At 38.0% G+C, this 22,402-nt stretch overlaps 4 protein-coding genes and 1 long non-coding RNA gene across 6 annotated transcripts; 4 read left to right on the top strand and 1 right to left on the bottom strand.

Annotated features, from left to right (window-relative positions):
* The first annotated feature begins 108 nt into the window (after positions 1-108).
* Positions 109-3,833, top strand: LOC104781347 (U-box domain-containing protein 3). The gene is made up of 5 exons (XM_010506001.3): positions 109-561; positions 1,050-1,338; positions 1,427-1,543; positions 1,628-3,427; positions 3,522-3,833. The coding sequence occupies exons 2-5, from the start codon at positions 1,063-1,065 to the stop codon at positions 3,585-3,587; spliced, it is 2,259 nt and encodes a 752-aa protein (XP_010504303.2). The 5' UTR covers positions 109-561; positions 1,050-1,062; the 3' UTR covers positions 3,588-3,833.
* LOC104781346 (E3 ubiquitin-protein ligase WAV3-like) lies at positions 3,783-6,687 on the bottom strand. 2 transcript variants are annotated; one of them, XM_010505999.3, is made up of 3 exons: positions 6,324-6,687; positions 3,985-5,795; positions 3,783-3,902 (listed from the first exon to the last, which is right to left on the bottom strand). In XM_010505999.3, the coding sequence occupies exons 1-3, from the start codon at positions 6,525-6,527 to the stop codon at positions 3,875-3,877; spliced, it is 2,043 nt and encodes a 680-aa protein (XP_010504301.2). In that variant the 5' UTR covers positions 6,528-6,687; the 3' UTR covers positions 3,783-3,874. The 2 variants fall into 2 exon arrangements, with proteins under 2 accessions (XP_010504301.2, XP_010504302.2); XM_010506000.3 differs by having other exon boundaries at positions 3,783-5,795; positions 6,324-6,676.
* Positions 6,688-7,102: 415 nt separating this feature from the next.
* Positions 7,103-8,915, top strand: LOC104781345 (uncharacterized). The gene is made up of 2 exons (XR_015597488.1): positions 7,103-7,549; positions 8,569-8,915. It is a non-coding gene; the product is annotated as an uncharacterized LOC104781345 (long non-coding RNA).
* A 740-nt stretch (positions 8,916-9,655) lies between these two features.
* LOC104781344 (putative F-box protein At1g77650) lies at positions 9,656-11,429 on the top strand. Its single transcript, XM_019244369.2, has 2 exons — positions 9,656-9,900; positions 9,997-11,429. The coding sequence occupies exon 2, from the start codon at positions 10,179-10,181 to the stop codon at positions 11,325-11,327; it is 1,149 nt and encodes a 382-aa protein (XP_019099914.1). The 5' UTR covers positions 9,656-9,900; positions 9,997-10,178; the 3' UTR covers positions 11,328-11,429.
* Positions 11,430-16,924: 5,495 nt separating this feature from the next.
* Positions 16,925-19,375, top strand: LOC104781343 (putative RNA-binding protein ARP1). Its single transcript, XM_010505996.3, has 6 exons — positions 16,925-17,292; positions 17,382-17,529; positions 17,892-18,027; positions 18,119-18,164; positions 18,266-18,485; positions 19,137-19,375. Exons 1-6 carry the CDS (start codon positions 17,107-17,109, stop codon positions 19,178-19,180), a joined length of 780 nt encoding a protein of 259 aa, XP_010504298.1. The 5' UTR covers positions 16,925-17,106; the 3' UTR covers positions 19,181-19,375.
* The last annotated feature ends 3,027 nt before the right edge of the window (positions 19,376-22,402 follow it).

Raw genomic sequence — 22,402 nt, 5'->3', positions numbered from 1 at the left:
AAAGCCATATATTACCCAAAAACAAGAACATTACAAAATTAATCAGTGTACCTTTCTCACCTCCAAAAGGACCAATGTATCTTCTTCGCCTTTGACATTATTATTCCTAATGTGGAAAAGTTAAATAAAATTCTCAATTTCAAACCTAAACTAATCTTTTGTCAAAGCAACAATGTAAATTTGTTGTAATAGTATTACTACCTTCTTGAGTAAAATCATTTATAATAAAAAATAAAAAAATAAAGACAGCTTTAAGATTTACCAACTCTCTACAAAAACAGTAATAAGAGAGAGAGATATGTACCTGCAAAAAAACCCAACTTGGGCCCCCGCCATTACTTAACACTTACTTTTTTATTTTGCCTGCATCATCACTCTCTTCTCTTCTCTTCTCTCTCTCTTCTCTCTTTGTGTAAGCAAAGAACCAAATTTAGATAAATTAGGAAACTCGTCGTCACCTTGGAAGAAGAAGCTCGAATGATCGATCGCCTTCTTCTCTTGAAACCCTCGATTCCTTTCTTCTTCCAGCTTTCAAGAAATCAGTTGAATCTTCTTTCTCGGGTATCATCTTCCACCTACTTACATTTATTTCTTAGGTTATTATTATGTAATAAAGTTAGGGTTTTTTTTTTTTTTTTGAGTATCCTTTTCTTCTGGGTTCTGGTTGAATTGTCTTTGTTTGTTGAGATTCTTTCTAGGGTATTCGTCTATTCGAGTTGATTTGATAGGTTTATTTATTAGATTCAAAGGAGGTATAAGTATATTTTCTCTGTTGTTTTCCCCCACACTTTATTTGAGAACTGAACTGAATAAGAAAGCAGAAACATCTGTTGAGAATGTGTTCAAGTCTCTGTTTTTTCCATAAGAGGTGACTGAATCTAGTCAAAAGTCAAGTCTTGTCTTTCAGACAATATGTGTCAATAGTCAAATGCTTTTTAATGTGTTTCAGATTTTTTTTTTTTTTTAACCGACACTTGTTCAAAGTTATCATCAGGTTTATTGTGAAGATTATAATGTTGATGTTTGTGTTTTGTTTTTTTTCTTTCCAGTTTTGATAGTTGAATGGATCCTGTGCCTGTTCGATGTCTTCTTAACAGCATATCTCGGTATCTTCATCTGGTTGCTTGCCAGACCATTAGATTTAATCCTATCCAGACATGTATTGGAAACATGGTTCTTTTGTTGAAGCTCTTGAAACCGTTGCTCGACGAAGTTGTTGATTGCAAAATACCTTCTGATGACTGCTTAAATAAAGGATGTGAAGATTTAGATGCCGTTGTTAACCAAGCTCGGGAGTTATTAGAGGACTGGTCACCTAAGTTGAGCAAGCTGTTTGGTGTAAGTTGATGCATATAACAAGCTCTCCTTTTTCAGTAACTCTGCATCTTTCAGAAGAATTATTCAGTGCGTTGTTGTTGTTGTGCAGGTGTTTCAATGCGAGGTTTTGTTGGGAAAGGTCCAGACTTGTTCTCTCGAGATTAGTCGCATTCTTCTTCAGTTATCACAGTCTAGCCCGGAAACTTCAAGCGTACAAGTTGTTGAGGTAAACTGTAAAACAATATTTCATTTTCTTGCTCTTTGTGTCTTGATTGCAGCCACTTGTATTGATCTCTTGGAACGTTTTCAGCGCTGCGTGCAGGAGATTGAGAGTTTTAAGCAAGAAGGGACATTAACCGAACTCATGGAGAACGCTTTACAGAATCAGAAAGACGACATTACCTCTTTGGATAACCATCATCTGGAAAGCATCATTCATATGTTGGGCTTGATATCAAACCAGGATCTCTTAAAGGAAAGCATTGCTGTGGAGAAGGAAAGGGTAAGATCCCAGGCCAGCAAGTCCAAAGAAAATGTGGAACAAATCGAACAGTTGATAGAACTAGTCTTGTGCATCCGTGAACACATGCTCAAAACTGAGTTTCTTGAAGTGGCTAAAGGTATCTCGATACCTCCATATTTCAGATGTCCTTTGTCAACGGAACTCATGCTGGATCCGGTAATAGTAGCTTCAGGACAGACATTTGACAGAACATCCATTAAGAAATGGCTTGATAACGGGTTAGCTGTTTGTCCCAGGACACGGCAGGTGCTGACTCATCAAGAACTCATTCCCAACTACACGGTTAAGGCTATGATAACGAGTTGGTTGGAGGCAAACAGGATCAACCTTGCTGCTAACTCTGGTCATCGTTATGATGGTGGTGATGCCTCATCCATGGCTAATAACATGGGTTCTCAAGACTTCAACCGCACCGAGAGTTTTCGTTTTTCTTTACGGAGCAGCAGTTTTACCTCAAGATCATCTCATGAAACTGGTAATGGATTTGAGAAACTAAAGATCAACGTGCCTGCCAGTTTATGCGGGGAATCTCAAAGCAAAGATCTTGAGATATTCGAACTTTTGTCTCCGGGGCAGTCTTACACTCATAGCAGGAGTGAATCAGTTTGCAGTGTTGTCTCGTCTGTTGATTATGTGCCTTCGGTGACACATGAGATTGAACATATACTAGGTACTCACCAAAGCTCCAGTGAGATGTCTCCCAAGAAAAACTCTGAAAGTTCAAGCAATGTCAATCATGAGTGTTCTGTACAAGATTTAGATGATTCAGAAACAATGACGACTTCACATACCATAAAATTGGTAGAAGATCTTAAAAGCGGATCCAACAAAGTGAAGACGGCTGCTGCAGCTGAAATACGTCACCTCACCATTAGCAGCATTGAAAATCGAGTTCACATCGGGCGTTGTGGTGCTATCACTCCACTGTTGTCACTTTTATACTCAGAAGAAAAGCTAACTCAAGAACACGCAGTCACAGCTCTTCTGAATGTTTCGATTAGTGAACTAAACAAAGCTACGATTGTGGAAGCGGGGGCATTAGAACCGCTTGTTCATGTTTTGAACACAGGAAATGACAGAGCTAAAGAGAATTCAGCTGCAACATTGTTCAGCCTGTCTGTTCTGCCGGTCAACAGGGAACGAATAGGCCAGTCTAACGCAGCGATACATGCTCTGGTGAATCTTCTTGGGAAAGGAACATTTAGAGGAAAGAAAGATGCCGCCTCTGCTTTGTTCAATCTATCGATAACTCATGAAAACAAGGCTCGTATCGTGCAAGCTAAGGCGGTGAAGTATCTTGTGGAACTGTTAGACCCAGATTTAGAGATGGTTGATAAAGCAGTTGCTCTTCTTGCAAATCTTTCTGCAATTGGAGAAGGGCGTCAAGCAATTTTGAGGGAAGGTGGGATTCCATTGCTTGTTGAGACCGTTGACTTGGGATCTCAGAGAGGGAAAGAGAATGCAGCTTCTGTGCTGCTTCAGCTGTGTCTGAACAGTCCCAAATTTTGCACTTTGGTTTTGCAAGAAGGCGCCATACCTCCACTTGTTGCCTTGTCTCAGTCTGGTACACAGAGAGCAAAAGAAAAGGTGAATACTATATCCATCTTCTACGGTTACACAAAAAGACAGCAAGTTCGGTTTCTTAGTGATCGAGATATCTGAATATTATTGTTCTTTGCAGGCACAACAACTTCTTAGCCACTTCCGAAATCAGAGAGATGCAAGGATGAAGAAAGGTAGATCATGATTCATGAAGAGACAGAGATGACTCTTCCATTTGGACAATTCCTTCGGGAGATTTATTTTGCTAGAAATTATTATTTTTTCCTTCATTTTGCCAAGTACATTTAGCTGGAGAGTAGTATCTTCTCTTCTGTCTTCTTTTGTGTTGGGTTCTTGTTGTATAATGTGTTAATGTTGTTGTGTTGTAGAAACATGTATGTGCACTTCGTGAGTTTCGAGTATATATAGGCAATGAAGTTTTAATACAAAAGATATTCCCAAACTGTAAACCCACCATTCATCATATCTATGTTACATTTTGACCGCTTTTGCTTGTTTCCTTTACAGAGAAAAAACAAGTTTAAGCTCTCCACTTAACTACTCGTACAAACATTATATTGATGTCAAAATTTGTTCTTTACCTTGGCTTTGGTTGTGAAGCAAAAGAGAGCAAGGGCTGAATGAGTCTATGATGTGATGGACTAACCAGAAACATGGCCTGTGACTGACGCAGCATCTCAGCCATTGACGGAGTCTGATAAGCCTGGACAAAGCTCAAACCGTCCCTTGAATTTCCCCTCGCTGTTGCTCTTTGCCATGAGTGTGAGCTAAGTCCAGAAAGAATATAAGCTCTTCCAGATGCCTCGTACACATGACTACTCCTCATTCTATCTTGCATTTCCTTCAGCTCTGAGTCCAAAGCAACACAAAACATATCACGGGATTTTGCTGCAACCACCCCTGCCAAACCCAGTCTAAAATTCTCAATCGCCGTAACAGCTGCCTCTAAATCTCCATGCTCTGCTAAAGTTCTTGCTTGGGCTATTGCCTCTGCAGCTAGGAATCTGTTTCTTTGCCTGACCATTTCGATGGGAACAACTTCTTCACCAACATGTTCTGGTCTCTGAATCTGAAGTACCTGACTTTCAAGCTTTGTAGTTTCCTTTGTCAAAGAATCTATGTAGACACATCTCAGCTTTAGCAATGGTGTATGCCCATCTTCCTCGACAGGGATGTTGACAGAAACCAAGAAATCCCTCTCTTCATCGGCATAAAGATCACCAAGCTCAACCAATCCTGAGTGGCCATCATCAGTTACAAGGCTAGAGTAACTCCCGGTTTTTATCGAGCTAATTCGAACATTTGGGCACACACCCTCAATTTCTACTCGCAGCTCCTGAACTGCAACGCTTAGAAGTCCACCAATGCACTGCGCAAGAGCATCCTGGATCACAGACTCACTTTCAATGAAAGAGAAGGTTCCACCGGATAATTCAGAGACTGAGTGCATCACTGAAGCATCATGATCTGATCCAAACCCAAAAGAGTGAACAGGGATCTGAGGTAGCTTCAACCTGTAACTTGGATCAGGATGGTTCATGGTATAGGTATCTTGGCCGTCAGACAAAAGGATAATGCTGGCAACAGAATTTCTCACTCTTCTATCTTCCATAACCTTAGCGCCTTTTCTAAGACCGTCAACGATATTGGTCCCACCAGTTGCAACCAATGAGTTAACAGCTTGAAGAGCTAGCTGTCTTCCAGCATCAGACATTCGGGTTAAAGGGAAAAGACGTCGAGCTGTTGAAGAGAAAACAATCACTGAGAGCCTATCACTAGACCCAAGGTTTTGAATCACAAAACCCATTGCTCGTTTCAGAAGCGCTAGCTTAGTTCCTCCCATACTACCACTGATATCAAGCACTGTAACTAAATCAACTGGCGCTCGACGATATTGAGAAATCTGATTACCAGTAACTGCTTTCAGATGTACTAACACATCAAAGTTTTCACAAGATTTGGATTGTGGTACAGCTGAAGCCTCTGGATACATTTTCATGTCCATCATGGGCACAGAACAACGGTTCTCCTTCTCCAAAGCATCAGTTTCGCCAGGAGCAAAAACAATCTGCTCCTCTAACCGTTCATCATCATCGAAAATAGCTGGCTCGGAATGCGCTTGGTTTATAGCGCGTTGAGAAAGAGGTAAGCAGCGGACAAGGCTAATGGCTGCATCATTATTGGAACGGTCAAAGGGATAATAAGGAAGATCCAAACTCGGCTTCTGTATAGGGATTTCTTTCCATTTTGCTCGGCAAACAGGGCAAACTTGGTTGCCATGTTTCACATTAGAAGCGATGCAGTGAAAATGAAACGCGTGCGAGCACTCCGCTGTAAAAATTGCATGTCCGCAACCTTCTTTCATCTTAGTCAAGCATATAGAGCAAGTCTGCTGCTTAAGAACAAGAACAAAAAGATGCAGGATTGTGAGTCAACAAGCTCATCAGAAGAAAACAAAGAAACCCACATGAGACCAAGTGCTATTTAAGAAACAAACAATAAGGAATACTGAGAAGTATTCTATTATAAGGAATATAAGGCTTCAGTCTTCACTGAAACAAAACTAGAAGTACTACCAAATAGACAACATGACCTTCTTCGTTACAACTAACTACACACAACAAGGCTGAAAGATCTGAGCTTTTTCATAACATTGCCAATTCACATATCTACCAAAGGAGGACAAGAACGTATCCAATACTGATGAACATTGAAAATATAGAAAACAAATCAAAAACCAAGATTTCAAACCCAATATGGATATATACACTTAAGATTAATTTAGAACAATCAAAGACAAGACAGGACAAACCCATGAACCACAAAAAAAGGTCAAGTCTTTTTATTCCTCAGCAACCAAAAGTAGCAAGCTTTATCACAATTAAAGAGAATTGAGAATATGAGTCGTGATGTAACAAACCTTTGACGATCTGCTGCTACTTCTGGACAACCTTCTACGGTGAGAAGAAGGTGGTGTTGGAGTCATGGGCCAGTTAAGAGGAGAGAGCAAAGCAGTATCTGAATTCAAAGCCGACGATGGTGGTTCCTCCTCGAGGGTTCTTGGGAGGTAAGTGCAGAGATTCAAACTCAAAGCTAGCTTCATCTTCTTCCATTTGCTCACCATTTTTTTGGATTGAAACTTTGAAGAATCGATGACGGAACTGAGTGTGTGTGGAGATTGTTATGAGGATGGAACAATCAATGGAAGTGTTGTTTGGTGGTGACGTTCATGATGTGTGTGTGAGAGAGAGCGAGAGGTTATTGACTTTTTGAGACTTGTGACTATTTTGACTTTTGGATTTTTGGGTTTTGTGAAAAGGAAATAATTAAAGTAAAAGCGACCGGAAAAAGAAAGGTAATGCGTCTGCTTTATGACATTATTGTAAACACTAATCAATTCAATTTATTAGGAAATACTAGTATATATAATTAAGGGTGATTATGGTAGTCAGTCCACTTCGAAAAACTATAGGAGTTAGAATTTGAATATTTATGGAAATGTAAATTTACTGTTTAACAATAATGATATATGCTTTTGACTTTTATAAGATTTTAACAGAATTTTTTTAAATATTGTTTCCCTAAAAAAAACAAAGAGTTAATTAAAAAAAAAAGGCATTGGTCTTAATAATGTATTCCGATTTAGGCACTTTCGCATGTGCCTTATAAATACAAGCACTTTGATTTGCTGTAAAGTCCGTTTTGCGCTTCTATTTGTGATGTCATTCTCTTCTCATCTCTTTCGCAGACCGATCAAACAAAGCCAATTTTTTCTTTGAGGGTTTATTGTTACCAATAAATCTGTACTTGAGTTTCTCTATTCAACTAGCTTGTAATCGCTCATTGCTGGCTCTGCAATTTTGTCATTCATCTTTGATCTCTCTTAGTTACTTTATAATCTTTTCGATGGTGAAGACGAGGAGTAAGACGTCTTCAAGCTTATGCTCGTTGCTCAATTACATCCGTAGAAAAAGTCAGTGAGGCGCGTCTAGACTTAAAACATCCACATCGAGAGAGGGCGATTCAAGATTGCAAGAAAGATTCCCGATTGCTCAGAAAATATGTGGCCGCACATGTAAAACGGTTTGTAACTCGGTAAATTAAAGACAGCGGCGGACTCAACACCGCCTCAGATTTCAATCCCAGGTTAAATTCAGACTTTATGCTCTAAGCTTGTAATCGTGTTGTCTGGGTGGTATAGGATTTGTCAAATTTGAAGTTAAATAAACGTCTCTCACTATATTTTACCACCAAACTATATATCAATGAGCGATGGCTCTCAGGATCAAGTTGGAGGTACACCAGTCCCTATTTTTCTTTGCTTATGTATTATCTACAAGTGTCGAGCAACCTTTATTTCATATATACATAGTCCTCAGGATTTTCGTTTTAAAAGACGGATGGCTAACCAGTTCTAGATGAAACAATTGCTGATTTGTTTTCTTCCAGTGGTGAAGGCTAGTCATTTTACAGCTTTCTGCTCTATCATTTACGTTTCATGTAGAAACTAATGTTTAATATTATTTTGTACATTGTACTTGTTTGATATTGACATCATCATGTTATCTCTCATGTGAGATTCATGTCCAAAACTTAAATTTTGCTGATTTGTTTATGAAATTTCATGAACTTTTTTATGTGTTTCACTCTCTTAACTTTTCTTTCTCATTCGTTTGACTTTTAAAATTCCTAAGGAATTGAACACTCTGTCTGAAGGTAAGGAGATAATATTTGGCATTCTGCATTTTGTCACTGCAATTTTAATTGGTTTCCCTTTGGGTTTAGTCATCTGCCTTGGTTTTAGGGCATAGGTTTGAACACTCACTCAGCTGCACTCACTCCATCGTTAAATTGGTTTCCCTTGGGTTTAGTCATCTGCCTTGGCTTTAGGGTATAGTTTGAACACTCACTCTATCGTTAAATTTGTTTCCCTTGGGTTTAGTCATTTGTCTTGGCTTTAGGGTATAGTTTTGAACACTCACTCCATCGTTAAGTTTGTTTTCCTTGGCTTTAGGGACTAGGGTATAGTTTTGAACACTCACTCTATCGTTAAATTTGTTTCCCTTGGGTTTAGTCATATGTCTTGGCTTTAGGGTATAGTTTTGAACACTCACTTCATCGTTAAATTGGTTTCCCTTGGGTTCATTCATCCATCTTGGCTTTAGGGTATAGTTATGATTTATGAACACCGAAGAACAGGAGCATACCTGGGGGAACAGGAGAGGACTAGAGGATGCATGTTGATTGAGTAGGAGAGCGAGCAATCAACTCTGCTGCCAACGAGGCTGAGAAGCCGGTGTGACTTGACGATAAAACACATATTAAGGTTTGTGTGGACAAAGAAACACTGAAAACATTATGTATTTTATCAATGTATTCTCTTGCTTCTCTTTTCAAGCGTTACATGTTTAATTACATGACGTCAGCAACCCATTTGTTCACTGACCATTAAGATTCTCGCTCATTCTCTTAAGGGCAATATCGTCCGAAAAAGGTGAAATTTGCTCTACAATTAAAGTATACTGTATATAGTGCCTAAAACCGAGAGTCCTACCCAAATAATGCCTATTTTGACAATATTCCCAAAAACAAAAGTTAAATTGTTAGTGATACTACTAATAAGTAATAACTAATATTTTTTTTTTTGGGGGAAAATATATTAAACCCAAAAGGCAAAACTTTTTGAAATGAATGAAAACTTTCACAAATCTTTTGACATTAAGCTTATCTTATTCCTTTTCTCAAGTTTTTAAATCAACTTTGTGGATGATGGCATTCAAAATGTTCATAGTCGACACTCGACACGTATATTCGTCTTTTTAAATTGACTAGTTAAATTGATCTATTATATAGGTCATGGAAAAAAGTAGAAGCTTTTTTAGCTAATCTTTACGATGGTGGAGGATAGGATTCCCCTTTAAAGCCTAACTTTAGTGTCGCTAAATTTCTTAAACTTTATGGGTGTCTAAGTCAACTTCAAAAGCTGCAATACATTTTTAACAAAATTAATTAGCACACTGTGAAATTCAATTTCCTCATATCTCTCATCTGTCTCCATTGGCGGCATTGGCTTTCCTCTTCTTTTTGGGGCAATCGATTCTATCGTTTCTACTGTTTCTGTTGAGCCCATTATTGGCCCATCACAAGCTCTTGACTCAATCAGATCCACGTTAATTTAACACCTACCACCAACGCCATATGTTTTTTTCTTTTCCTTATGCTTAATTATGAACCATACTTACCATGTTGTAGCTTGAAATGTCTCTCTGAAGCAGATCAAATACACATTAAAGCAACAAAGGAATAGATATCAAGAATCTGAAAAACCTTCAGTTCGATTCACCAACGTATCAAGATCGGGATAGATATAAATCTCCCCAGTCCCCACACCACACCCATCAAGATTGGGATAAATAAATCCCTAACGTATTGTTGTTGGCACGTTGCTTGGAATTCAAGTCCTTGTGACCTTCCTCCTTACTATGCTTGTCAACACGGTAAATGACAAACAAATTCAAATGAATATATATATATATATATATATATATTTGATGTTCGGTGAAAAGTTTTTTTTGTTTTTTTTGTTTTTGCAGATTTTTACTAAGCTCGGAGGATTTGGATTTGTTTCCATATTGTGTCGAAAACAAGATACCCTAGGGTTTAGTGGTGTAGTATAGTCATTTTTATTTTATATGTGGATAAAAAATTGTGGGAAACCCTAGACGATATATCGTGGCTGTACGCCACGAACAATCCCTTCTAGAAAAAGGGTTCCATGGCTTCCTCGTCGCTGCCTTTTGATCTAGTAGAAGACATCATCTCTAGGGTTCCAATCGAATCCCTGATACGTTTCAAAAGGACCAGCAAACAATGGTACGCTCTCTGCAACGACAAGAGATTCATCTACAAGCACTTGGGTCTCTCGAAGAAAAGGTTGATGCGGATTTATCTTGATAAGGTTGAAATCATCAATCCGGCGACCCTAGATCTCTTATGTCTACCAGTTCCAGCCGAGTTTAGTTCTGTTGCTCAATCTTTTCTCATGTATGTCATTCACTGCAATGGATTATTGCTATGCCGATGGTACAACGGAAGAGGACCAAGGTACGGCGACGTTGCAGTTTGGAATCCGGTTTTGGGCCAAGTCAAATTTGTTGAATCCAGTTCTCACCAACTAACTGATATATACGGTTTTGGATACGACAAGAACAACCGTGACAGCTACAAGATTTTGAGAATTAGTCGGTGGTATTTGGAAGCTGGGGAATTTGAGATATATGACTTCAAGTCTAAACTCTGGAGAGTCTTTTCTGCTACTTTGGACTGGTCTATGCCTTACCCCTATCTAAATGTGTCTTTGAATGGAAATATGTATTGGATTGCTGAAACTAAGGGTAATAGGAATCCGAAAAGGTTCATTCAGGGCTTCGATTTTTCCAAGGAGACATTCAAGCGCATATCTTGGTTTCCCTTTGAGGTGAGGCAAAGTGGTATCGGACGTGCGATTATTGATACAGTAGCCATCTCAGGTTTTAGAGGAGATAGGCTTTCTTTGTTTCGTCAACGCTTTGGAGACGAAACCAGGGAGATGGAGGTGTGGGTCACAAACAAAGTGACTGATGGGGTTGTCTTATGGAGTAAGTATTTTAATGTGGCTCGCCCTGATCTCCCCATCTTAAACCCCCATTTCTTCGAATACGCACACATAAATGTACCGTCATTCTTTACCGACAAGACCGATTCTATCGTGTTATGGTGCGATAAAGTTGTGGGAGAGGATTATGCTTGTACCAGCTTTTACGAAATTGGCCAGGGTGGGATCAAAATACAAGTGACGGGACAACCCTTTAGAGGTAAAGGTGAACGTAACCCTTGTCTTTCCAACTTTGTTTACGTTCCAAGTCTGGTTCCCGTTCCAGAATAAGATGGAGAGAATACACATAATAAGAGAGAAAGAGAGATCTCATGCTTGTTGTAAGCTTTATCCAATAATCTTTATAAAAAAAAAAAAAAAAAAATCTCTAACTAAGATGAAGCATCGATCGGGTGACTTCACTTGATTTTGTTCGGGGTTTTTAAAAACACTTGGTATTAATCTCGATGGCTATGCAAATTATTTTTCAAGATAGTCAAACTCTTAAAACCCTAAGTCATCCATTCAAGGCAAGTAACATCTTTTATAACGCTCATAAACAGTTGACTGAAATATCTTCGAATCAAATTGGACAATTGTGATAATAAATTTATGATGAATTGGACAATTTGACAATTGTGATTCTGTTATGTAAATCGATTTGATTTATGTTAAGATTTTGTTGGGGTAAGCTTCTAGAAGATTGTATCTTGAAGCCCAATATATCATTAACAAGTTGGTTAATGAAAAGATAGGTTAAAAGGAAAAGTTCCAATTGTATTAGGATCAGGAAAAGAGAAGTTTTCCATTATCAAAATAGGAATAACAAAGTTGTGTTATGACTATAAATATCTTTGATTGAGTTGTGATCAAAGGTATGAGAGATTGAGAGCTTTGGTGTTTAGTTTTGAGTTATTTTCTAAACATAATAAAGAAAGTTGTTCTTTATTCAAAGCTTTCTTAATTCTATATTTGGTATCAGAGCGTCTAGGTTAGTCGATCTAAGAGAGTCAAAAGAAGAAGACATAACTAAGCTATGGAAGAGGTTGATACTCCGCGTTCTAAGGAGTTTACTCCGTCGTTAATTCAATGTCCCATGCTTACCGCTACAAATTATATGTATGGACCATGAAGATGAAGGTGGTGTTACAAATCAACAAGGTGTGGGAAACCGTTGAAAGTGTGTCAACTGATTCCAACAAGAACGATATCGCAATTGGATTGTTATTTCAACCCATCACGGAGGCTCTTATTCTGCAAGTAGGCGAACAAGATACTCCTAAAGGGATCTGGGATGCTATTAAATCCCGTCATCTTGGTGCTGATCGAGTCAAGGAAGCTAGACTTCAAACACTAATGTCGGAGTTTGAAAGAATCAAGATGAAGGATACGGACTCAATCGATAGTTTCTCGGGGAAGTTATCGGAGCTGGCATCGAAGGCAGTCTCGCTTGGACACTCTATTAAAGAGGTCAAACTTGTGCAGAAATTTCTCAATGGTCTACCAAGGAGCCGATATATCCAAATTATTGCCTCCCTCGACCAAGTCCTTGATTTAAACACAACCCCTTTTGAAGATATTGTTGGAAGACTTAAAACTTATGACGAAAGAATTCTCAACGAGGAGAATCATGGAGATACGCAAAGCAAGTTGTTATTCTCCAACTTCGAACAACAAAGCTTCACGACATCACAAGGGAGAGGACGCGGTGGAGGAGGAAGAGGAGGATATAGAGGACGAGGAAGAGGAAGATTCAATTTTCAAGAAAGAACAATAAATCAATCGGACCACAATCAAGCTAAGGAGAAGAAGGATCTTTCTAAAGTGATTTGCTACCGATGTGACAAACCTGGTCATTACGCCTCCACTTGCCCAGAAAGAACACAAAAGTTACAAGAGGCACATAAAACTAAGACGGAAGAAACGAAAGAAGCCGACCCAGCACTTTATATGCATGAAGTAGTGTTCTTAAACGAAGAAAAGGTGATACCAAAGAACTACGAAGCTGAAGACGGTACTTGGTATCTCGACAATGGAGCAAGTAATCACATGACCGGTAATCCAACATATTTCTCCAAACTCAACAAGAATATAAAAGGGAAGGTAAAGTTTGGAGATGGCTCATGTGTTGAAATAGAAGGGAAAGGATCTATTCTGCTTCAAAGCAAAACGGATGAGCAAATTCTTGTCACTGATATTTACTACATTCCCGATCTCAAGAGCAACATTATTAGCCTGGGACAAGCTACAGAAGTCGGGTGTGATGTTCGAATGCGACAAGATTATTTAACACTACACGATCCTCGTGGAAGATTGATGGTTAAAGTCACACGTTCAGCCAATAGGCTGTACAAAATTGGTCTAACAGTTGGAAAACCAATATGTTTACACACAAACATAGAAGACGATACTTGGAGTTGGCATGCAAGGTTAGGACATGTAAGCTTCAAGACAATGAAAGCTATGTCCAAACAAGAGATGGTCTACGGCCTACCCGAAGTAAGAGAAGAAAAAAGGTTGTGTGAATCACGTTTAGTAGGCAAACAAACATGTCAAGGTTTTCCAAAAGCAACGATGTACCGAGCGTCAAAGCCCTTACAGCTCATGCACGCTGATCTTTGTGGACCGATAACCCCATCAACATTGGCTCATAACAAATACATATTTGTTATTATTGATGATTTTTCAAGATATATGTGGATTATCTTGTTAAAAGAAAAGAGTGAAGCGTTTGGTAAGTTCAAGGTATTCAAAAGTGTTGTGGAGAAGGAACTTGGGAAAGAAATCATGACACTAAGAACCGATAGAGGAGGAGAATTTACTTCAAGAGAGTTTCATGATTTTTGTGAATCAAACGGGATCAAGCGGCATCTTACGGCACCTTACACCCCACAACAAAACGGTGTTGTCGAAAGGAGGAATAGAACACTATTGGAGATGACAAGGAGTATCCTAAAAGCTATGATGGTACCAAACTACCTATGGGGAGAGGCGGTTCGACACTCTACATATGTAATCAATAGGGTACCAACAAGAGCTCTGGTAAATATGACGCCTTATGAATGCTTGCGAGAGAAGAAACCAAGTCTTGAGCATTTAAGAGTGTTCGGTTGCTTAGCATATTCGAAGGTTGAATTTGCAAACCTCACAAAGCTCGATGATCGATCAAAGCCTCTAGTCCACCTTGGGATTGAGCCAGGATCAAAGGCCTATAGACTGTACAACCCAACGACACGGAGAATCGTTGTTAGTCGAGACGTGGTTTTCGATGAAAAAGCAAGCTGGACTTGGTATGAACCAAGAGATGGATCGAGTAGGGATCCCAGGATGTTTCACATGAGGTGGGGAGAAGTAATAGATGTTGGAGAAGGACCCGTCTTCATCGACAACACTCAACACCATGAACATGATGAGACCGAGAGTAATGACGATGAGAGTGATCAAGAGGATGGAAATAACGATGAGCAATTTCCACATGAGAATGACGAGAACGTCATTCAAAATCAACAAGAAGTACAACCTCCACTAAGAAGGTCTGGACGACAAGTAAAAAAACCAACTTATCTTAATGACTATGTTTTACAAGCTGCCGTAGAATGTGAGAAACTTCTACTCTCGATCGACAATGAGCCAAGGTGTTTTGAAGAAGCAAAGGGTTCGATAAAGTGGAGAGAAGCATGCAAAGAAGAGGTTGTCTCAATCAATAAAAACAAGACATGGTTTTTAATTGATAGACCGAGTGGCGCAAAGGTGATTGGTCTCAAGTGGATGTTCAAAATCAAGAAAAATGCAGATGGTACTATCAATAAGTATAAGGCGCGACTTGTGGCTAAAGGATACGTACAAGAATCCGACATAGATTTTGATGAATTTTTTGCTCATGTTGCTCGATTGGAGACCATACGGCTGTTGATTGCATTGGCGGCAACACATGGAGGGGAAAGTCATCACTTAGATGTAAAAACAGCATTCCTACATGGAGAGCTAAGAGAAGATGTTTATGTTGACCAACCCGAAGGATTTGAGGTAAAAGGTGAAGAACACAAGGTTTATAAGCTTTCGAAGGCCTTGTACGGTTTAAGGCAAGCTCCACGAGCTTGGAACACGAAGCTAGATCAGATCTTGAAAGGAATGAGATTCATAAAATGTTCAAAATAAAGCTCCGTATATCGCAAGGAAGAAGGAGGAACACTTCTCATCGTTGCCATTTATGTTGATGACTTGTTTGTGACCGGAAACACATTATAAGTCATAAGTGATTTCAAAGCTGGGATGTCATCTAAGTTTGAGATGTCAGATCTCGGGATCGAAGTGCTCCAAGTCGAAGACGGAATCGAGATCAAACAAGAGGGATATGCTCGAAGAATCTTAAGGGAAGCTGGTTTAGAAACCTGCAACTCAACTCAAGAACCTATGGAGTTTGGATTGGTAGTTTCTAAAGCTCAAGAAGAAATCGAGATAGACGCCACAAAGTACAGAAGGAATGTAGGATGCTTGCGATACTTACTACATACACGACCGGACCTGGCATTTGTTGTTGGAGTTACTAGTAAGTATATGCATAGTCCTCGTAAATCTCATGGTGAGGTAATGAAACATATACTACGATAGCTTAGAGGAACTGTAGGTTTTGGTCTGAAGTTTAATCGTGGAGGATCTAAGAAGATTGTGGGGTTTAGCGATAGCAGCCACAATATCGATCCGGACGATGGAAGAAGCACAACGGGTCATGTGTTCTACTTTGGATCCTCGCCGATAACTTGGTGTTCTCAGAAACAGAATACGGTTGCTCTCTCGTCGTGTGAAGCAGAGTTCATGGCAGCAACGGAAGCAGCCAAACAAGCCATTTGGCTCCAAGACTTACTAAGCGAGATCACCGGATGGAAGACTGAACAGATCACCATTCACATTGACAATAAATCAGCGATAGAACTTACCAAGAACCCTGTCTTTCATGGTAGGAGCAAACATATTCATAAACGCTATCATTTTATACGAGAGTGCATTGAGAACGAGGTTGTTGATGTGGAGCATGTACCAGGAGTGGAACAAAGGGCAGACATACTGACTAAAGCATTGGGACGGCTCAAGTTTAAAGAAATGAGAAGCTTGTTAGGTGTTCAAGATCTCACTAAGAAGAACTTGAAGCTTAAGGGGGTGAATGTTGGGGTAAGCTTCTAGAAGATTGTATCTTGAAGCCCAAGATATTATTAACAAGTTGGTTAATGAAAAGATAGGCTAAAAGTAAAAGTTCCAATTGTATTAGGATTAGGAAAAGAGAAGTTTTCCATTATCAAAATAGGAATAACAAAGTTGTGTTATGACTATAAATATCTTTGATTGAGTTGTGATCAAAGGTACGAGAGATTGAAAGCTTTGGTGTTTAGTTTTGAGTTATTTTCTAAACATAATAAAGAAAGTTGTTCTTTATTCAAAGCTTTCTTAATTCTATAGATTTCAGATTTAGAGGTCGGATAAAGAAAAACTGAAATCAGTTTACTCTAATTTTCAATTTTATTTTTGGTGTTGTTGGGCTTAAAGAAAAAAAGATTACTTTGGGGTTCAATTATAAACATACATGTAAAACAATAACAAAGGTTAAATTTTGGGACATATATCATGAAGCCAATCGAGCTGATCTCATCATTGCACCACAACATATTTTGTAAAAAAAACAATGAAGTCCATATACTTTTAATAGATATTGCCGTCCAAAGCACCGGTTTACATGGCTAGGACTAGTTTAATCAACAACATATGCTGAAACGCATGCATGGTCCATTCCGGCCATGGTAGTGTTATTATGAGTTTTTCGTTTGCGGGGATTTGTATTCCCTATCGTATCAAGAGATGCATAATATATAGAAGTGAATAGAGACATATTGAACGGTTGTAGTGATCACGTTAAGACTTACCTGTCCACCAATCTGCCACTCTTTATTTTAAACAAATTCTTTATTTATTACTGTATATTATTCCCTGATTTTTTATATAATTCAATTCACTCTCCTTCTCTCTCTATCTTTCTTGTCTCTCTCTTTCTCACGCACACAACACAACACACGATCCAATGACGACGAGCAACAACGTGAACGGATGTTTCGGAGACACGAAGCTGACCAAAGTGTTCGTAGGAGGATTGGCTTGGGACACTCACAAAGAAGCAATGTATGATCATTTCATCAAGTATGGTGACATCTTGGAGGCAGTTATCATCTCCGACAAACTCACTCGCCGTTCCAAAGGCTATGGCTTTGTCTGTTCTTTTCTCTCTTTTATTTTCCCTCTTTCTTTTTTTTCTTTGTTCCTTTCTCATTTGTCTTTAATTACTTTGTTCTTATATAGGTGACTTTCAAAGATGCGGAAGCTGCAAAGAGAGCTTGCGAAGACTCGACTCCGGTCATCAATGGCCGCCGTGCCAACTGCAATCTCGCCTCCCTCGGTGGTGGTCGCCTTCGTAAATCCCCTACCATGGCTTCTCCTCAACAACAAGGTCCATCTAAAGTTTTTCATATACAAAAAAAGTTATTTAATTACACATAAATACTGGCCACATAATGTCTCACCTAAATTTAATTACTATGCAAAAATTGTGAAGTGAATCGTTAATTATTGCATGCATATGGGTGTGGATCGTGAGCTTTAATCATGTATATGATCTAATGCTAAGAGCTTTATCTAGGCAGGTGTATTCATTTACACTCCCATAGATAGGTGACATTTTCAAGGACTAAAATCTTCATATGAATTGAACCGAAAGTCTACTTTGCCATAATTATTCAAACTTTTTGGAACCATCAAAATTTTCAAAACCAATCTTAACTTTATCATCAATGATGTTTTTGACATATGAAGGACAAAAATATGGGAACAGGGCCACGCCACCACATGTAGGGAATCAAGCTCAATGGTACTACCCGGCCGGATTCACACATCACCAACATCAACTTCAACAACAACAACATCATCATCAAGCCGTTCCTTACTATGGGTAAATTATTTTCTACGGTCTAATCTTCTTCAAGATGTACGTCATGAGTTAATAAGGTGTTTGATATGTCTGGTGTTGATATTAAATAAAGGTATCCTTCCACCTACGTCGCCCCGAACATGACGACCTTCAATCAAGTAAGTCTTCTGATTCCTTACTTAAAAAAAAAAGAAGATATGGTTGAAACTATGAGTTTTCACTTATTAAACTATTTTTGTGTGGTGGAATTAATGAACAGAAAGTTGGATACGTTGGAGGAACCTATATGAACGGACACTATGCACAACCGCAACCACAATATTACCAACATCATATGTATGGTGGAGGGCGAGTTATGGTTGGGGCAAGTCCAATGGTGCCTTTCTACACTGTCTATCCTTATCATCAATCTCAAGCTATCGGGTTTCCACCACCTTCCTTCTCAAAACCCCTTTCTTATTCTACTCCTCCCATATCAGGTATTTGCCATTCTATTTCTAAACCTTATAATTAATGACATGTTTTAGTTCACTATTGCTTATCATCGGTCGTCTCTAACATCATTCACTAAGAAGACATCGCAAGTGACATAGTTTGCTAAGTAATTAAGTACTATTGCAATTTGCAACCATCATTTGGAAAAACCACACACGTATCCAGTTAACATCATTAGATTGATTCTAATAATTACATTAATACAATTGGGAGAAACGATTCTTAATTTAGCATAATCTAACATGTGCCTTTTCCACATATAGTGGTATAATTCTTGATTATCTTAACTTCTGTCTATCAGTCTATATTATTACACTGTATATATGCACAAAGTAAAATCTGATGAGACATACGCACACATGCATATACAAGTTGGTCACGTTATGAAGTCGATGTCAGTCATGGCCTCATGTGCCCATGATGTGGTATCACATGGATCCACCCTCAGCTAGCTAGGCCCAGCTTTGGCACGTGATCCTTCGTTGTAGCACGTGTCTCTGTAATAATGTAGTTGGATCTTGGTGCTTATATGTTTATTAATATTTTTTTACATGCAAGATGTTGTGTAATCTTGGTGTGTCGGAAAATCTATTAAACTGATATTATAAAGATTTGCTTTTTTGACTGTTGAATAGGCACAGTTGGAGGAGATAGCATACAGAAGAAGGCCATACATTGACAGGCTACACAAGCTGTTGATCAATTGACAGCCCAAAAAAATTATTCATTCTCTCCATCTCACCAACCTCTATTTTCACTAGAGACATGTATTTTAATTTCGTCACATTTTTATAATTTATTCATTGAAGCGAAGCTGATAGAGTTTTTCATTATATTTTATCTTATATTAAAATTATATTGCTATATTTCTTCATTGAGGGGTATTCAATTTGATATTTTTAGGATTTGGTAGTATCTGGATATTTTAGAATTTTGGAAAATTTAAGACATTTTTAGGAGATTTGATTGTGTTTTAGAGTTTTTATATTTAAGAAAAAACGAAAATTCTATGAGATTCTGTTAGTAAACTTTGGATGATTTTAAAATATTTTACCACAAAAAAAAAAAAATCTATGTCAAAATATTTATTAATTCTGAGGAAGATGAAAACGATAACTTTATCGCCACTACCACACATTCTAAATCTGGTCAAAGTGATCGACCTAGTAACATATTCGATTGCTGAGATGTGAGTTCTTGATTAAATCCTGCATCAAAGAAAAGGACGCTTCAAGCCGTGAGATGAAGAACAGAGGAAGAAGCTAAGCGAAGAAGATGAACAAAAGGAAGAAGAAGTGTCTTGAAGAAGGTCAGTGACACATGAGGAGAAGAAGGAAGAAGTCTACAAGAAGTTGGGCTTGATCAACAAGGAAGTGATCTCATTTTTTAATATAGACTTTTTAGAGTAAAAGGAGTTCTTGTTTGTTCTACAAGAAGGAAGAAGTCTACAAGAACAAAAACAGAGCAAACATAGAGAGAGAGAAAAAAAAGCAGACCTTTTTTTATGTGAAATCCTTTAAAATCCTATCTCTAAAGGTAGGATTTTGTTATTCATATTTGTGAACTAAAAAAACATAAAAAGTCTTGTAGAACATTCAGAGTAGCATTTTTTAAAAAAGTTGTGGTATTTTGAATAACACTAGATTTCAAGTAAGTTTTATAAATTCATGATTGAATAACAAGATATTTTAAATGATTTTATATAAATTTTAAGTTGAATAACACTGGATTTTAAAATTTTTTTTAGAATCATCAATTGAATAACAAGTGATTTTAAAAATATTCTAGAATCTTCTAAAATATAAGTTGAATACCCTCTCTTAAATATGAACAAAATGACATTTGATGAGATGACATTAATCTATTGGGGTACCCTCTACCAACGATTTTTCTTTTCTTTGGATACTTACTGAAATTTATAAGGGAAAATAAAAATAAGTAAGAGAGACTAGTATATAATATATAGATATGACAGTTTATTTCCTTAATCAGGAGATTAATAAAACACATACTGTAATAAAGAAAACATCAGATCAACAACATACATATGTACAATTAGAGAGGAAGACACCATTACTCATGAAGCCCCAAGTATCGATCCAAACGAAAGGGAAGATACAGAAATGAAAGAAAAAACCCAATAATTCTGATTATATATGCTGATGATGAAGCTGATTCTGATAATAAGACTAATGGTGTGAAACGAAAAGCTTATGTCCGGAGTGAGGATTCTGATTCACCAGGAGAAGGTAGCTAGGAAGACTGTTTCATTGGTGCAATCATAGCATAGGCATAGCCAGAGCTGATAGTGAGATGGCTATGTTAGAGATAACCCCAAGTGTTGAAGCGTATAAATTGGAGGTCTTCTCTGTGTGAGAATAATAAAGGGAAAATTATGAATTGTGCCAACATACTTCTTCGTCAATGCCAGTTTGCGAAACTCATTGTCCCGCTTGCTACACCCTACTACATAAAAGATTATAATATCCTCATGTCATTAAAACACAATAAATTGTTTTTTTTTTCTCGAGATATTTGGGAGTTAACCTAAAGTAATCAGACTAATTAAATAATTTATTTTTTCTCATTTTTTTTTCTCGGCTTTATCTCAAAAAAGAGAGAAAACCATCTCTCTCTTCCCTTGTAACCATGGATTTTTCATCTTCTGCAATTTCTATCTCTCTCTTCTGAAAAACATCACTTCATCCTCAATATCTCTCACTTCCACAATCGACCCTCTTTCCATCCTAGTTCTTACGGCAGCATACAATAGACAACTGATCTAACCGATCTAATAATTAAGTTCAGTTGTCCACCACGTACTCTGTCTGACCCGTCTTACCCCTCCGTAGGCGACCAACACGGCGGTCTAGTTCTGGAGACCCTCTAACCGAGCTTGTGTATATATATATATATTTTTTTTTAACTTTTCTAAGATCTAGAGTTTATGGTATTGATGGACAATTGGGTAACCGATGGACCATTTGGTTGTGATGGACCATTTGTTAGCAATGGTCCATCTAATAGGAGTAGACATGTTAATGACGTATGTTTAATTTTGTCTACTACATTCTGTCTATTATCAGAGATCCAAAACCCACGAGGTAGCCACAAGTCAGAGAGTAGAGGAAGACAAGATTGAAGTCTCTCCAACCGGGTATGTGTTCATAAACCAAATGAGTTCTGATTATATGCTTCATCTTCAAATTAGTCATGATTCTTGTGAACGATGGACCATTTGGTAGTGATGGACAACCAATTAGAAGTAGTAGACATGTTTATATGATGGACTTTTTAGGCTGATGGACCAGTTTTTAACCAATAGACCATTATTAGCTATGGAACATTTCGTCGATGGACTATCTGTTAGCGAGATACCATTTGTTAAAAATAGACATCTTGTTGTCAGAAGGACCAATATAAATGAGTGCTCTTCAATTTTGTCTATTATCATAGCTTTGAAGCCCCAAAGGAAGCCACAAGTCAGAGACTAGAGGAAGAACAAATTGAAGACTCTCCAACCGAGTATGTGCTTATGGACTAGAAGTGTTATGATTATCTGTTTCTTCTTCAAATCAATCGTTAATCTTGGTAGCGATGGACCATTTGTCATTTGTAAGTGATGGACCATCGATGGACTATTTGCATAAATAGACATATTGATATATGATGGACCAATGTAAATGACTTATCTTTACTACACCATTCGTAACATATTTTCATTTTTTCTATCATTAGATCTATTTAGATTTAATTATTTCTAAACACAAGCCAATTAATAGAATTACTCTTTGGTTCACTCTAACACAATCCATGAAAGAGAAAGACTCCCACCATTAATGTAGTTGCATAAAACAGTCTCATCATTGTTCCTCAGTTTTTTTTGTTTCACTCTCCTTTA

Source organism: Camelina sativa, chromosome 4, assembly GCF_030686135.1.
Source record: "Camelina sativa cultivar CO46 ecotype springtype chromosome 4, ASM3068613v1".
NCBI lineage: Eukaryota > Viridiplantae > Streptophyta > Magnoliopsida > Brassicales > Brassicaceae > Camelina > Camelina sativa.
Note: the sequence above shows the minus strand (reverse complement) of the source record. Positions and strands in the feature narration are given on the sequence as shown.

What these genes read in the sequence shown, in the direction of transcription:
- LOC104781347 (XM_010506001.3), top strand. Translation starts at nt 1,063, where the DNA reads ATGGATCCTGTGCCTGTTCGATGTCTTCTTAACAGCATATCTCGGTAT. An exon ending in AGTTGAGCAAGCTGTTTGGT is followed by an intron (nt 1,339 to 1,426) that starts GTAAGTTGATGC and finishes GTTGTTGTGCAG; the next exon opens with GTGTTTCAATGCGAGGTTTT. An exon ending in CAAGCGTACAAGTTGTTGAG is followed by an intron (nt 1,544 to 1,627) that starts GTAAACTGTAAA and finishes GAACGTTTTCAG; the next exon opens with CGCTGCGTGCAGGAGATTGA.
- LOC104781346 (XM_010505999.3), bottom strand. Translation starts at nt 6,527, where the DNA reads ATGGTGAGCAAATGGAAGAAGATGAAGCTAGCTTTGAGTTTGAATCTC. An exon ending in GTAGCAGCAGATCGTCAAAG is followed by an intron (nt 5,796 to 6,323) that starts GTTTGTTACATC and finishes GTTCTTAAGCAG; the next exon opens with CAGACTTGCTCTATATGCTT. An exon ending in GCTTCACAACCAAAGCCAAG is followed by an intron (nt 3,903 to 3,984) that starts GTAAAGAACAAA and finishes TTCTCTGTAAAG; the next exon opens with GAAACAAGCAAAAGCGGTCA.
- LOC104781344 (XM_019244369.2), top strand. Translation starts at nt 10,179, where the DNA reads ATGGCTTCCTCGTCGCTGCCTTTTGATCTAGTAGAAGACATCATCTCT.
- LOC104781343 (XM_010505996.3), top strand. Translation starts at nt 17,107, where the DNA reads ATGACGACGAGCAACAACGTGAACGGATGTTTCGGAGACACGAAGCTG. An exon ending in GTTCCAAAGGCTATGGCTTT is followed by an intron (nt 17,293 to 17,381) that starts GTCTGTTCTTTT and finishes GTTCTTATATAG; the next exon opens with GTGACTTTCAAAGATGCGGA. An exon ending in GGCTTCTCCTCAACAACAAG is followed by an intron (nt 17,530 to 17,891) that starts GTCCATCTAAAG and finishes TGACATATGAAG; the next exon opens with GACAAAAATATGGGAACAGG.